The sequence below is a fragment of the Pseudopodoces humilis genome, chromosome 15 (genome assembly GCF_049639895.1).
Source record: "Pseudopodoces humilis isolate 2021_Gansu_Grassland_sample_001 chromosome 15, ASM4963989v1, whole genome shotgun sequence".
Lineage (NCBI taxonomy): Eukaryota > Metazoa > Chordata > Aves > Passeriformes > Paridae > Pseudopodoces > Pseudopodoces humilis.
Window position 1 is genome coordinate 4,073,378 of NC_142214.1, and position 13,306 is coordinate 4,086,683.

Sequence of the window (13,306 nt, forward strand, 5' to 3'; positions counted from 1 at the left end):
AAGTGAAATGAAGATGCCATTGATGATCCTTTCAAAGTCTTTATGTGTGGATCCAGTAAAGCATCTGGCTTCCAGTTCTCTGTGTTTTCACTGCTGCAACCTGACATGAATTATTATGAGCTAAAGTAATATATCCCCTGACATAGTTCAGACTTCTGAGGCATCTTCATGGTCATGAGAGGATGTACTAAAACTGTCAGGCCAATATTTGTCCTTTAACCTGTTTATTTTCTATATCTGGAAGGATTTCAGAGTCAATCAAGTGTTGTTAGTTTGGTTGTGGTCCCTGTAAAAGTTGCTGTGAAAGTCCACACAGTTTATCCACAAGTTGGAATGCAGTAAAACAGGTACAGAACCTAATTTTATTCAACTCCAGCTTACTGGAGTTGCTGTGCCTGTGTCTTAATGCTGGATTCTAATGGGCATGCATTTCTCAGCTGATACTATTAAATATTAAAGGCACTGTTGTCTACTTTAATTACTTAGATTAAATATCAAAGTGTTACAGTGAAAGAGTTGTTCAATTATTTTTGTTTATTCTTTATTGCTTCAGCTGGGTAAGGTTAACTTAAAAACTTGGGAGACCTGGAAGTGCTTTATTCCATTAAATTGTTCAGCTGTAATCAGTGTTATGATGTCCTACATAACATTCTTCCCATGTCATTCCCAGGAGAATTTCTTCCTACATTCAGCCTTGTAACTGTTTGACCATTTTTGGGGTGGATATTTGCTGACTGATGGGACTTAATAATTGTTGAGAGCAACATAGGAAATGTTTGTCTGCTCTAATTTGTCATATATTTAGTTCAAAAGACAACATCTTCAGTATTCTATTAAATACAATAGTAGTTGAAATGTATTTTTGGAGTAGCAAGGACAAGTGCAAACTTGAAATGAAAAGTTTTTCTCTTGCCTTCAAAAAGTTAAACCCGAGCTTTTTAGAATGTTGTACCCCCTTGCTCCCCAGACTCACTAGGCAAGGCTTTCAAGTGACAAAAATGTGGTTTTGAAGTAGAGAACAGAATTTTTTCCTATACTATTATAAAAAGTTTGAAACAGTTTTGCAAGAGTATGGAAGAGTAAAATTTAGGAAGGAGAGGGAAAACTGAAAATTGAATTGAGAGTAGACAGTTGAAGGTAGGTGGTTGAAGCAGTTGGTAATGGAGTCCTGCATCCACGTGCTGCTGGTGGAAGCCCAGTGCTGGTGGGCAGTGGAATTCATCCCAGAGAGCTCTTGGGGACAAGCTCAGGGATGGATTCATCTGCAAACAGTTCCCTCTTGTCCAGGATTCCTCCTGGTGTAATGGGCTTTTCCAGGTGGCACAAAGTGAGCCCTGTCAGCTTGGTAGGGCAGGGCCTGGAGCAGGAGGAATATCAGGATTAAAGGCTTTCCTGCCCGTGTGGGAGCTCTCGTCACAGGCTGCTGCTGGGGATGGGTCACTCAGCAGACAAGTGAAAGGGGAATATTCCTCTGCCTCCTTAGAAACACAGCCCAGCCCCAGGATCTGCTTCAGGTGTCTGGGCTTGCCTTGGAAGCTTAAGGACTTGGAAAAGAAAACCTTGATGGAAATGTGGAGGGCATGTGGATTCAGTAAATAAATTCCCAGTGTCTCAGGCTTTTTTTATTTTGAATTTATTCATAAGATAACCTTATAGATGGGTTATTTGTACAAGTACATGTAAAAGATTTTAACACTAGTTAATAGAGTTTCTTGTGGGGTTTTAAACGATTTTTTGCCTCCTTTGTTTGTATAAAATGTCTGGTTCTCTGGAATCCTAAGGTTGTATTCCTTTGGTTCTTTTTTCTCCCAGATTTGGTAATTGTATTGTCCATGTTTTAATAACAAACACACTGATGTTCCAAAAACATGCTTCTTTTTAGTATCTTCCATTTCAATGGCAAAAAAACTTGTTGTGTGTATTTAATTTCTAAACCTTGATGGCATGAAGAACAAGTGCAATTGTAAATTAACTCCTTGATCTAGATCTGTCTTTCTTACCTAAAACACACTTCCTTTCACACGTACAGGTCTGTGCATGTAATACCTTGGAATTATAGATAGGATTTTTAATAAACCAAAAATGTATTTGGATGTATTTTCAATGGTAATATTCCATTGGATAAGAGTAGCTCTCTGCTGGGCTGTGTTTAAGTTGTTCAAAAAATGAAAAATAGAATTTTTTTTGCAGTTTTTTAATTTAAGAAGGAAACCCATATAGCCATTATATGGATTGTACATAGGTGTACAGTTCCCTGGGTTTTCTTCTTCCATTAAATGGATCCCTCTCTGGAAAGAGCCAAGATCTTTCCCATGCTTTGCCTTGGACTGCAGCTAGGGATGGTTTTATAGTGCAAAAGGATCAGTTGGTTTCCAAAAAAATCCTCTTTCTTGTTCTCAATACAACATAGAATGACCAGCATTTTTTACGAAGCCCCATGCTGTGACTTCCTAGTAGAACAATGTAAAAAGATAAATTGCTTTTTCTCTTTCGAGGTCTGCAAGAAGGAATGGATTTCCCATGTGTTTACAATACTGTCAAAGTACTAAATCACTATTGATCTGAAAGAATGGAGGTTAATCTTAAATATCTGTAAAATATTGCCTCAGGGTGTTACATTTCAAGGTAAAGTTTATGTTATTCTTCTTTTTCCTGAATAGGCTGAGACTATTTTCCAAGAAATGTTTCCAACAGAGGAATTTTGCCCCCCACCACCGAATCCAGAAGATATTATTTATGATGAAGATGAGATTGAGCCAGAAGAGGCTGGATTGAATAATTCACCAGAGACAAAGCCTGACTCCCCAGCTGAGGAGAACAGTAGTGGAGGTGGTGCTGCTGTTATAAAGGAAGAATGAATGAATGAATGAATGAATGAATGAATGAATGAACGAATGAACGAATGAACAATGTTCTCAGAGGAGAAGAGGAGGTTGACCCAAACTAGGACATAAGGTAGGAAAGGCAAGAAGAAGAGGTTTAAAACCCCCAGAGATGTGTTATTTGCCTTTGCCTTACTTTCCATAGCTTGGATCATCTTTTTCAAGTATTTTGAACTGAGGCACTTCTAAGCAGTCATAGGTCCACCAGATCCAGTGGGGTTTGTAGCTAGACAAAAAAATACAGAATGAAGCATCTGAATTGGAAGTGCTACAATAGGATTCATGACTTACTGAGATAACTTGGTTTTGTTTTACATCTTGGAAAGAATCCTTCATCTTTCAAAGAGGCAACAAGTCAAAACTAAGCATAAGAAAAAAGTGCAAGTTTGTTTACCAGTTAGAAGATGATTTCTACTAAAATTCCTTGGATCTCTGCTAATTAAACAGCTGAAGGTGAGGCTCACCATCTGTCCCTCACAGTGGTCTTATGAATGGAATTTAAAGGCAATAATATTGACAGTTCTGGAGTGGCTTTATTATATGGTTTTGAAACTGATGCCACAATAAAGGAAATACAACCCAAAAGATGTTCCTCACATGGAGCTATTTTACATTCAGTTTTTTCAGTAAGACCTAACAGATAACACACTTTCACTAGTGACTTCATTTACTGGAGTCAGGAAAATGGCAGAATTTAAACTTAATGCCAGATTTCCCAGCAAAATTGAAAGTCATAAATGGAGCATTCCTGTTACTAGTCTCCCTGGATTTGTTGCACTGTTTGGGCCTTTAGTAAGCCAGTAGTTACTTTTTGAAGTTTGGGGTCTGAGAAGTTTAAATGACCATCAACTGAGGGGGTTTGTGGTGGAGAGAAGGTTCAACTAATAGTTCCAAAGGTTTGTATTAATAGGATTAAAATTAGTGTGGTAGCTGTAAACTATGCATTTTGTAATGATAAATCATGAAGCATTTATACAATAAAATTTATTGAACTATTTATAGACCTAGTTTGTATGGAAAAAACTACAAAATGAGAAAGCTGTTGTAAATTGCCATGTTAAACTTGCACTTCTTCTGAACCATGCTTGAAATCAGATATGAGAAGTATTTATCATGTACTTAAAGATTTACTTTAAATTGCACACCCAGTAGATCAGTAGTATCTCTAGAGTTGATAAGTTGGGGTTTAAACTTCTTCATGAAGGCAGAGCCAGTTCCAGCAGTGCTTAAATACTGTAAGGAAATAAAAAATGCCATTGAGTTGTGTACATTGAGCTCTGCCTGGCCGTGCCACAGCCAGGCTTCTGTACAGTCCCGTGGTGCCGTGCCTGCCCTGAGCCTGGCTCCAGGCCAGAAAGGGGAATTTATTTATTTTTTTACAGCATAACTGATACTGTTCTCTTTGTCCTGCATCATGTCCACTGTCCAGTTTGCATTTCAGGGTTAGTGTTTGCACCCTTTGTTGGATAGGTACCAGTAAGTGTGTGTCTGTGTGTGCATAATCCCAAAGTCCTCAGAAAAACACACAGCTGGAACGTTCCCAGTGTTCAACAGCTGTAATCTCTGGATGCTTGTGATTGAGCAGTTATTTATATATATATACATATATATATTAATAAGCAGGCTGCCTCTTCATTTAGCTTTAATTTCTCTGTGTATTGGGAAGCATGAGTGTGGTGATTGTATTTAACATCTACAGATCTGTAAAGAGCTAAGTGGAGGGACCTATCCCTGTTTGTCTCCCCAAAACAGGGATCACAGTTGAATCTCTCATCTGTGTTTACAAGGAAATCGCTTGATGAAAATTAAAAGTTTGCTTGCAAGTGCATTGTCCTGTGTTTTCTTTCAAAGAAATACAGTTCATTTTTAGCTGTGATTTCTTGAGAATTCTCCTGGCTGCTTTCAGCACGAGGACACCTGTAATTGCCAGTATGGGCACCTGTGTTACCAAGTTTGTATCAATTCATGTCTGAGTGCTCTGTGTCCATGTGAAGCCAGGTTTGGGAACAGTGCAGGTTTGATTTGAGAGCCGGTGGAATGATGTACACGTTGGAGGCTATGACTTTACACTACATTGATTGCTTAAAAACTGTTTTCATGTCTCTTTCATAGGGTGAATGGAAACATTAAATGTTTTTCCTATGGTACTTGAGTACCCAGTAGTTCACTTGCAGGAGCACTAGATCAGACTGTTGATGTTGGCATTTTACAGAAATCATGCTCTGAACTGCATTTTGTTCTTTCTTTAAATGATGTAAGCATGCAAAGTGAGGGTTAGGCTTATTTGAAGTCGTTTTTAAGGCTTGTCATACAGGATGTATTCAAAAGATAACATGACTTTTTAAAAACTGGCAATTTATCTGTAGGATTATTAATAAATCAAGTTAAAGAAAGATAAGGTTAATTGAATTTTTAAACAAGTAGCTGTATTATCCTTCAAGCACCTTGGAGCTCATACAATATTCACACCTTTTTTTTCCTAAGGAGTGCTTTGATATGTTTGAATTCCTTTTTTAATGAGTACTTTCTTTTTAAGTTGCTTAATTAGATTAACCCTTCATATTCAAAGAATCCATTTTATGCCATTTTCCCTTCTGTGGCACTGCCTGGGCTGTAGGACTGCTGGTGGTTACTGCTCCTGTGGAGGCATTTTCAGCCATGAAGCTGCTTCGTCTGCTTTTTCTTGTGATGATGATGCTTAGGACCATTTGACAGGTAATCATTAGAACTTGGATCCTTGCAGACTATGGTCTTTTATCCCATCATTGCAGGGGGATTTATGTGGGCAACTCCTATTAATGTTAATGGGACTTGCATGTGTAAATCCTCCTTGCATCAATGGGAAAATTGACCCCTGAAACAAAATATCTGCATGTTAGACTTGCTGATTCAGAAACATCCAGGCACTGCCAGCTCCCATGTGGAAATGTGCTGGAGCATCTGCTGTTTCACTGGATTGCTATGGGGGAGTTTTCAGGATTTTCTCGCTTACATTGTATTTTATATTTTCCATAGACTGAATCTTGTCAGAGTTCCTCCAGTGATTTTCTTTGTATAGCTGGGAAATGCAATTTCCCTTTCCATACTGAGCAGGTTGCACAGCTCCTTGGATTGGAACTCATTTTATTTTAGCCCCCTCTCTCTTCCCTCTAAATCTTTTTGCTTCAGCAGTGTGAGTTGCAACAGCTTAATTTCAAGAATAATTTGCTAGTGATGTATTGATTAATGGCAAGTCAGAAGTATTAATGTACTGTTTTCACACAATGAGAGACTGGGTCACTTACAATCCATAATCTCTTCTGGAGAAAGGGTAAAACTAATTTCCTCAACACTCCTGTGTGTGCTTCAATACCTTGGCAGTACAAACGAGAATGTATTTTATCTGTGGATAAGTTTACTCATACTGTATTGTGTGTGGTGTCATTTACTCAGTTACTTCTGTAGAGATTTTATATAATCTCTGCAGTGCATTTTCAGTAGCAAGTCATCCCTTGGATGTAAAAAGTCTGGTGTAAACTGCTCCAGAGATCTCTCCTGGCTTTTCTGCTATAGTGAGTGCTCTCTTCAGCCATTAATTATTGAAAAGCTCTGCAGATTCTGGTGGGTCGTCTTCTGTTCATGTTCTTTTTTTAATTATTTCTGATGATTTTGTGCCTGCCATTAATACAGTTGCTAATTTTTCAGCAAGGGGAACAATTTGCTGAGATCACATCATGAAACAGTTGATCTGTGTGTGTGTATCTACAATTCCTAACAATTCTTCTCTAATGGATGTATATATGAGCCTTGTATGACAATATTATTGATTCACAGAAGTTTATCACTTAAACTTTTGCAGAAACCACCCACTATAGAATATCCAAATGTTAGAACTACCTGTGTTGCTAGAATTATCAAAAATACGTGTGGGAGTTGTGGCAGGGCAATTGCCTGCATTCCTGGGGTAAGCAGTAGTGCCAGGTATCTGTGGCAAGATGTAGAAGTGGTTGTGACATTGAAGTTCGAGACACTGATGTAAAACATTCATTTATTGCAACCCAATTTAATAGTAAGCTTGCTGCAGTGATCAGATGGAAATCTTAGCTTAGGTGTGTGATTTCAAGAACTTTTTTTAATGTGATCAAAAGTTGCCATAGAAGGATTCTTTGAGCTGCAGAGGTGAGTGGTAGGAAATGGTCAGCCATGTGGAATTCATGTTGTCAGCCTCATCTCCAGCAACAAAACAACTTGTGGTGGAAATAGAGCTTATTAGCAATTCCACCATTATGTTTATTTACAGGCTGCCAGTTCCTGTTTGGAAGAGTGAATGGTTCTTCAAAATCTGGCTGGGGAGCCTGGCAGGAATGTTGTAAATCTCACTGACATCTGAGATTTAGAAAGTTGACAGTGAAGTATCAGGAAGATGCAGTTGTTGGCTGCATGGGAGTTCTGATCAGAGGGGACTTTAATAGAAAATACTCTTCCTGTCACAATTCCAACAGACAATTTATTTTACACTACTTGCATACATTGACAAAAGAGATGGAAAGTAGCAGCCTGAGTGTATATCAGACCCAGATGAATTTGACTAAACAATTCAGGAAGTCTCAGAACACCCACATTTCTAGATGGAGATTTTCAGGCTCTCATACTTCCTTCTGAAGTGCTACCCCGTAATTCATTGTAATTTTGGGTCTCTGGAGAAGGCCTTGGTGCTGTTCCTACATTCTGTAGGTTAACACTGGAGAAAGTGGGATGGGCCAAGCCTGTGGGCCTCCATCTGCCCTCTAAAACAGCGCAGGCTTCTCTGCTGGCAGGACAGCAGCTGGCATCAAACAAATGCACCTTTGGCCTTTCGAGGTGCTTTTGTGCTGCTCCAGTTGCAGGAGCTGTGTCTCACTCCTGTGGGGTGAGCGTGAAGCTGCTCTGGGAAATGCTCTCCTGGGAGCGGCTCTTGGCCGGCTCCTGGAGCTCAGTCAGTAATGAGGGAACATCTGGGTAATGCTGTGCCTGCAGCTCACCAGCGCCTCAAAACCAGTGAACAAACCATAAGCCAGCGTGGGTTTTGCTGCTGAGCTGGTAATTGTACCTGCTGATGGCTAGAGGGAGGAACAAGATTCTAATCACTGGAAGTTTGAGTCTGAGAAAGGACACAAGAGTCTTCTCTGAAAAACCAAACTTGAACTTAAAATCCCAGATCCAAACCCTCCTGGGCTGTTTTAGACTGTGTGCATAAGAAACTAATGGCTAATATGGAATTCTGCATCTTTTCTGCCTCAAACGCAGCGTATTTCTGGAGCTCACCCAAGGGAAAACTATTTAATTACGATGTGAGAGCAGCTGTCAGCCCAATGCCACCAAACAGCTCCCTGCTCTGGGAACTTCTCCCTGGCCTGAAAGTCCCTGCAGGTCATGGTTGATTCCTTTGTTGTGAATGAATTATCCAGTGAATTCAGCCTTTTTTTTCTTGTGCAAAAATTTGTGTAAGCCCCAGCTAAGTACCTTCAGTGAATCACTTTTAGAAAGTAGATTATCCAGGGAGAATCCACTATGGGATTCTTACAGCAATTTATTAGCTTAAATCATGGGGTATTTCCCTGCTCCATATTTGGATGGTGAAATAATACATAATAATGAATACACCGTTTTTAAAATGCATCAGACATTTTTAAAAAAGAAAAAACGGCTTTATGAAAAATATAAAAAAACCTAATTTTAGGGAAACCACTGTAAAATGAAAAAAAAAGCAAAACAAAAAAGAAAACCACCCTCTTATTTTGGTGACATTTGTACATGATTTCTTTTTTTTTCCATGGAAGTTTTAAGCCAGGAAACATTTGATTCCTTGCCAGACTCTGAGTCTGATTCCAAAATGAAAATATGAGCATGGTAAAAGCCAGCAGCCTTCTCAAGTTGCATTGTGAGGACATTCCTGTCTGCTGAGGGACCACTTGGCATGCACAGGTCTGAAAACACATGCACAAAGTGTCATGAGGGGGGACAGAGCAGGACTCACATGAGGAATAACTCCACCAGTGGATTGTGGATCCACTTGAGACTGCAAAAACATGGATTTTTTTTTTTGGCTCTTGCACTGCTTTCCTCACTGAACAAGGCTGAGTCATTTCCCTTTAAAACTGTTGTAAAAAGGTGTGAAATAGGGACAGGTATTGAAGCCTTTTAGGAGATCAGTGAAATATAAATGTATTTGAGAAAGAAAATGAACAGGGGTAATGATAACCATGGAAATGGATAGCAGGAAAATTTGAGTGGAGGGGCAAATGATCTGAGGAGAAAATCCAGTGTAACTCTTGTAACGTGACTGGGATAGCAAATGTTTTGTTATTCAAGTTCCTCATTCCATCCCTGACATTTCGCATGTTTCTCAAGTGAGGTTTCACCAATCAGCACAAACTCTTTGTTTACTGCTTAATAAAAATAACCAAATTATCCTTATTTTATGAAATCTTTTTCTGATTATGCATATTTTGCTGGCAGATTGTAGTGCATATTGCTTCATTGTTTAATTAGGACTTAATGCTAATGTCATTAACATTCTATTTGATAATTCAGTAGGTTGCCTATTTATAGACATAATGAAAGTCGTAACTTTTTGTAGTGAAGTGCTTCTGACTGTGCTATTAAATTAAAAATAAACTTACTCTAACCTGACATTAGCTTTCAGTTTCATTGGCCATGGTCCAGTGAGTCTGAAAAATGGTGCTGCATGCACTAAACATGGGGGTTTTTAATTATTATATTTTTGGTTGAGTCTAAGTCATCCTTTGCTTTGAGGAGAAAAATAAAAGAAAGAAATAGACCAAACTAAGCAAGAATCTCAGAAAACTGATCTAAAGTTTGAAATACTTTTCTTGAAGACAACTGGGATTTGGAGCACTGAATTTAAGTAACTGGAATCTTGTCCAAATTTTATTTGGTGATACTGCTTCTAAATCAAGTAATTAGACAGCACTTTACCTCTCAGTTTCTTAGCACAGATATGGGTATGTGCTTTATTTGTGGCTGTAAACTGCAAAATAACTGCTGGGTTTTGTACTCCATGTAATCCCTTTAGTAGAAACAATAAATTCTATGAATTTCTCTCTTTATGGCTTTTCCCTAAGTGTTTGTAAAATATTATTTGCATCAATTATCTTTTCTAGGGAGATGTTCAAATAAAAGCAGTGAGTTATATTCCTGTCACAAGACTTAGTAAGCAGAGCCCTGTTCTGGATATTTCACTGTTGTCCTTAAGTCCTTAACTTCTAAATGTGGTTTATATTCAGTTACCTGATTATGCACACTCTTATTTTAATTCACCTTTTTACAGCCTGAATTCTGCCTATTTGTAGGGCTCATTTTGTAAACTTTGTAACATGTCCCAGTTTAATTAAAAGGGTCTTTTTATTGTGCTCTTTACACTCCTTAATCTTTGAGTTAAGGTTTAACAGTGCCAGGCCAAGATTAATGCTGGAGTAATAACTGAGAAGTAAAGTAAAGAAAAATGTAAATGCTGCTGGTGCCCTCCTCCTTTATGTGCACACGGGGAGTGCCTGGTGGGGGGAGTAAAATTTGGGAGGTGCTGAAATCGTTCCTGCTTGAAGCTTTGCAGCTCTGGGTGATTTTCTCTGGCCATGCTTGGCACCGCCTGGGCCAGCTGAATGCAGCTCTGGGTGGGAGCTGCAGAATTCTCTGGAGCTTAGAGTCTGGAGTTCCTGCTGGGCCCCTCTGTCCTGTCCTCCTCGGGGATTTTGCAGAGAAGACCAACCCCAAACCAGGTGAGGAGATTTCTGCAGGAAGTTTTGTTCCTTTCTGGAGCCTGAGGAGCAGGGCTGACTCTGGTGCCTTAAACCTCTTCATCCTGACACCAAGAGATGCTGCACTTAGAAAGCCACTTGGAGAGGTTTTTAAAGGTTTATTGGAATTTTTGGATTACCACAGATGAATTCATTCTCTTTCACAGAATTGAATTACAGCATCTTATCTGATGCTGCTGTATTAATAAAATGTCTGAAGCCAGCCTTAAAGCACAGTTCCTTTGTGGAGAGACTTTAAGCAGGAAGGATTTCTCCAAGCTGCATGTTTTTCTGAGTAATGCTGCATACAGACTGGAGATTGCTTCTTCTATTGAATTGCACAATGAAAAATCAATCAGTTTAATGGTTGACAAACTTTGACATTCGAATAAAAATGTTGCTGGTATTTTCATAAAGACCTGTAGGCATGACTAGATTCAGCAACTTTAATTTATGCAATAGTGAATGTCTGCCAGAACATTGTACAAACGACTGTATAATGAGGCAATAATAACCACCAGGAACGGAAGGAAAGCAAACAGAGGCCAAATCTCTCCATTTTCACAGATTATATAATTTCACAAAGGCTTTCAATGTAAAATATGTTCCTATGGCTTCCTTTTCAACACCATGTTCTGTTTTGAAATCAGTTGCTCAAAATAATCAAAACAGATTTATCTGAGGCTGTTGTGTAGCATCAGATGACAGTGTTTGGTTTTTCTACAGCGTGGTGGTTCTGACTGTTCAGGGATTTTTACTGGGAGAAATCCCAGTAGGGGAAGAGGAATCTTCATTCCTGATTTCTGCTTTTAGTGTGTGTTTGAGCACAGGGAGTGCTGAGCTGTGCTGCCTTTAGGCTCTGCCTTCCCCAGCAGGAGGCTGAGGAATCCCATCAGCCTTGTCTGGCTGCAGGATTTCCAGCATCCCTCAGCCTGAGAGATTCATTCTGCCTCCAGCCACTTCACTTGGCTCTTCCCTTGCCCTGTGCCTACATCCTCCATGGAAATTTCCTCTCTTGTGTCTCAAACCGTGACACTCAGGAGAAACAAAGGTTGAATTAAGAGCTGGTGACTTGGAGATGCTGCCTGTCTGCAATTGAATACAGCTGAAGTAGAATTCTGTTTACCAAAAGTGATTCTTTCCCACCCATACCCTTGAATTGCCAAGCATGGCTGGCAAGTGAAGGTGTTGAGGTTTGGCTGGGACAGCTTTAGGGCTTTTTTGTTGTCTTCAAGGTAGTGATTGTGTCTCTTTCTGTTTCAGTATTGTCTAATAAATATATTAAATAATGTGCCAGGACTCTCATGTTATCCCTGCTTAATCTTGCCTTTTCTCAAAGGAAATAATCTTTTTCATGTCAGGAGAGTATTCATGATAATCATGCTTCTTTGCCACCTTTAACACTCTTCTGATTTTTGGCTCGATATGATGGCTGATATTTAGTATCTCTGTTTTATAACTTGCAAAAACAAATTGAAGAAGTTAACTGATTTCCCTATGGAATAAACAGTGGAGCACAGATTAAAGCATTGTTCCCATTTTATCCTTCCAGCTCAGATTAGAGATAAGTCACTCTATACCTTTGATTTTTATAGTAATTTGTGTGGTGAGCTGCCAGCACTTCTCCGTCAAGAAGCCTGCAGTAGATTTTATTCAAGAACTTTCCATTCCCAGGATGTTAATGCCTGGATGGAATCTAGAATGGCTATTCCCAAGTGTTAAAAAGTTTGTTTTGTTTAAATATAACTGCCTGTATCTGTTTGTGGGGACAGGATTTCTTTCCCTGTTCTACACGTGAATGGACTCTTAATTTGTGATTTAGAGAAGAGGCCAGTGTCAAATTCCTGCTTCTGCCTTTGAAAATTACCCCTAAAACTGTTCTGTCAAATGAAGTGATAAACATCAGATAAATTCTGGCGATTTTAGTGCACTCAGAGCTGCTCAGTTGCAGATGCTCTTCTGCAGAAAGTTGGAGGGAAAAGTCTTCTACATCTCATGGTGGATCCCCTAAACTCCCAGGGAACCAATAGCCACAGAATACAAAAATATCAATCAAAAAACCAAACTTCCTAAACGTGGTGATTTGTGTGGCTCTGTAATTTACATTAAACATCAAGGCCTGAACACGGTAACTCAGAAATGAGACTGATACTGCTGATGTAAAAAATGGGTCTGTTCCATGGATGTTATGTAAAATATGAGCAAACTGAGGCTGCTGCTGGCTTTCAATTTATAAAATGCCCAATGCACCAACAAATAAACAGTGGGTATTTCAGATGTTTCAGATCATGGATGAGTTGCTGGTTACTTTTCCTTAGTGCTGGAGTTGTAGGTGTACAAAGTGAGCTTTGTGCAATGTCAGACAGTGATTAGTTATGTGAAAAATGAGTTGCAGTGGGTCTTTTGCATATCACCATCTTTTTTTGTTCATTGTTCAAATGTCAGCTTAATTTTCATATAAAAACCACATCCTAATTGCATTTTCAGTCTAATGGGCTCCTAGGTGAAGCTTGCCTGTAAAGAAGTGCTTGGATTTTACTCACGTTTTACTTTGGTTAAAATGACTATTTTATTTATTGAAAATTCAGAGACCTGTGGGGGAAGGAATCTAGCTTTAAAATTCTGCCAGAAGATATACAGGACTTATAT

General features: G+C 39.1%; 1 protein-coding gene across 1 annotated transcript in view; it reads left to right on the forward strand.

The window, feature by feature from the left end:
• Nucleotides 1-4,752, forward strand: part of CHM (CHM Rab escort protein) — a 53,837-nt gene extending 49,085 nt beyond the window's left edge. The window contains exon 15 of the mRNA XM_005526227.3: nt 2,661-4,752. Coding sequence (XP_005526284.2) covers nt 2,661-2,858 — 198 coding nt within the window. The 3' untranslated portion in view covers nt 2,859-4,752. The remainder of the gene's footprint in view (nt 1-2,660) is intronic.
• Nucleotides 4,753-13,306: the final 8,554 nt, after the last annotated feature.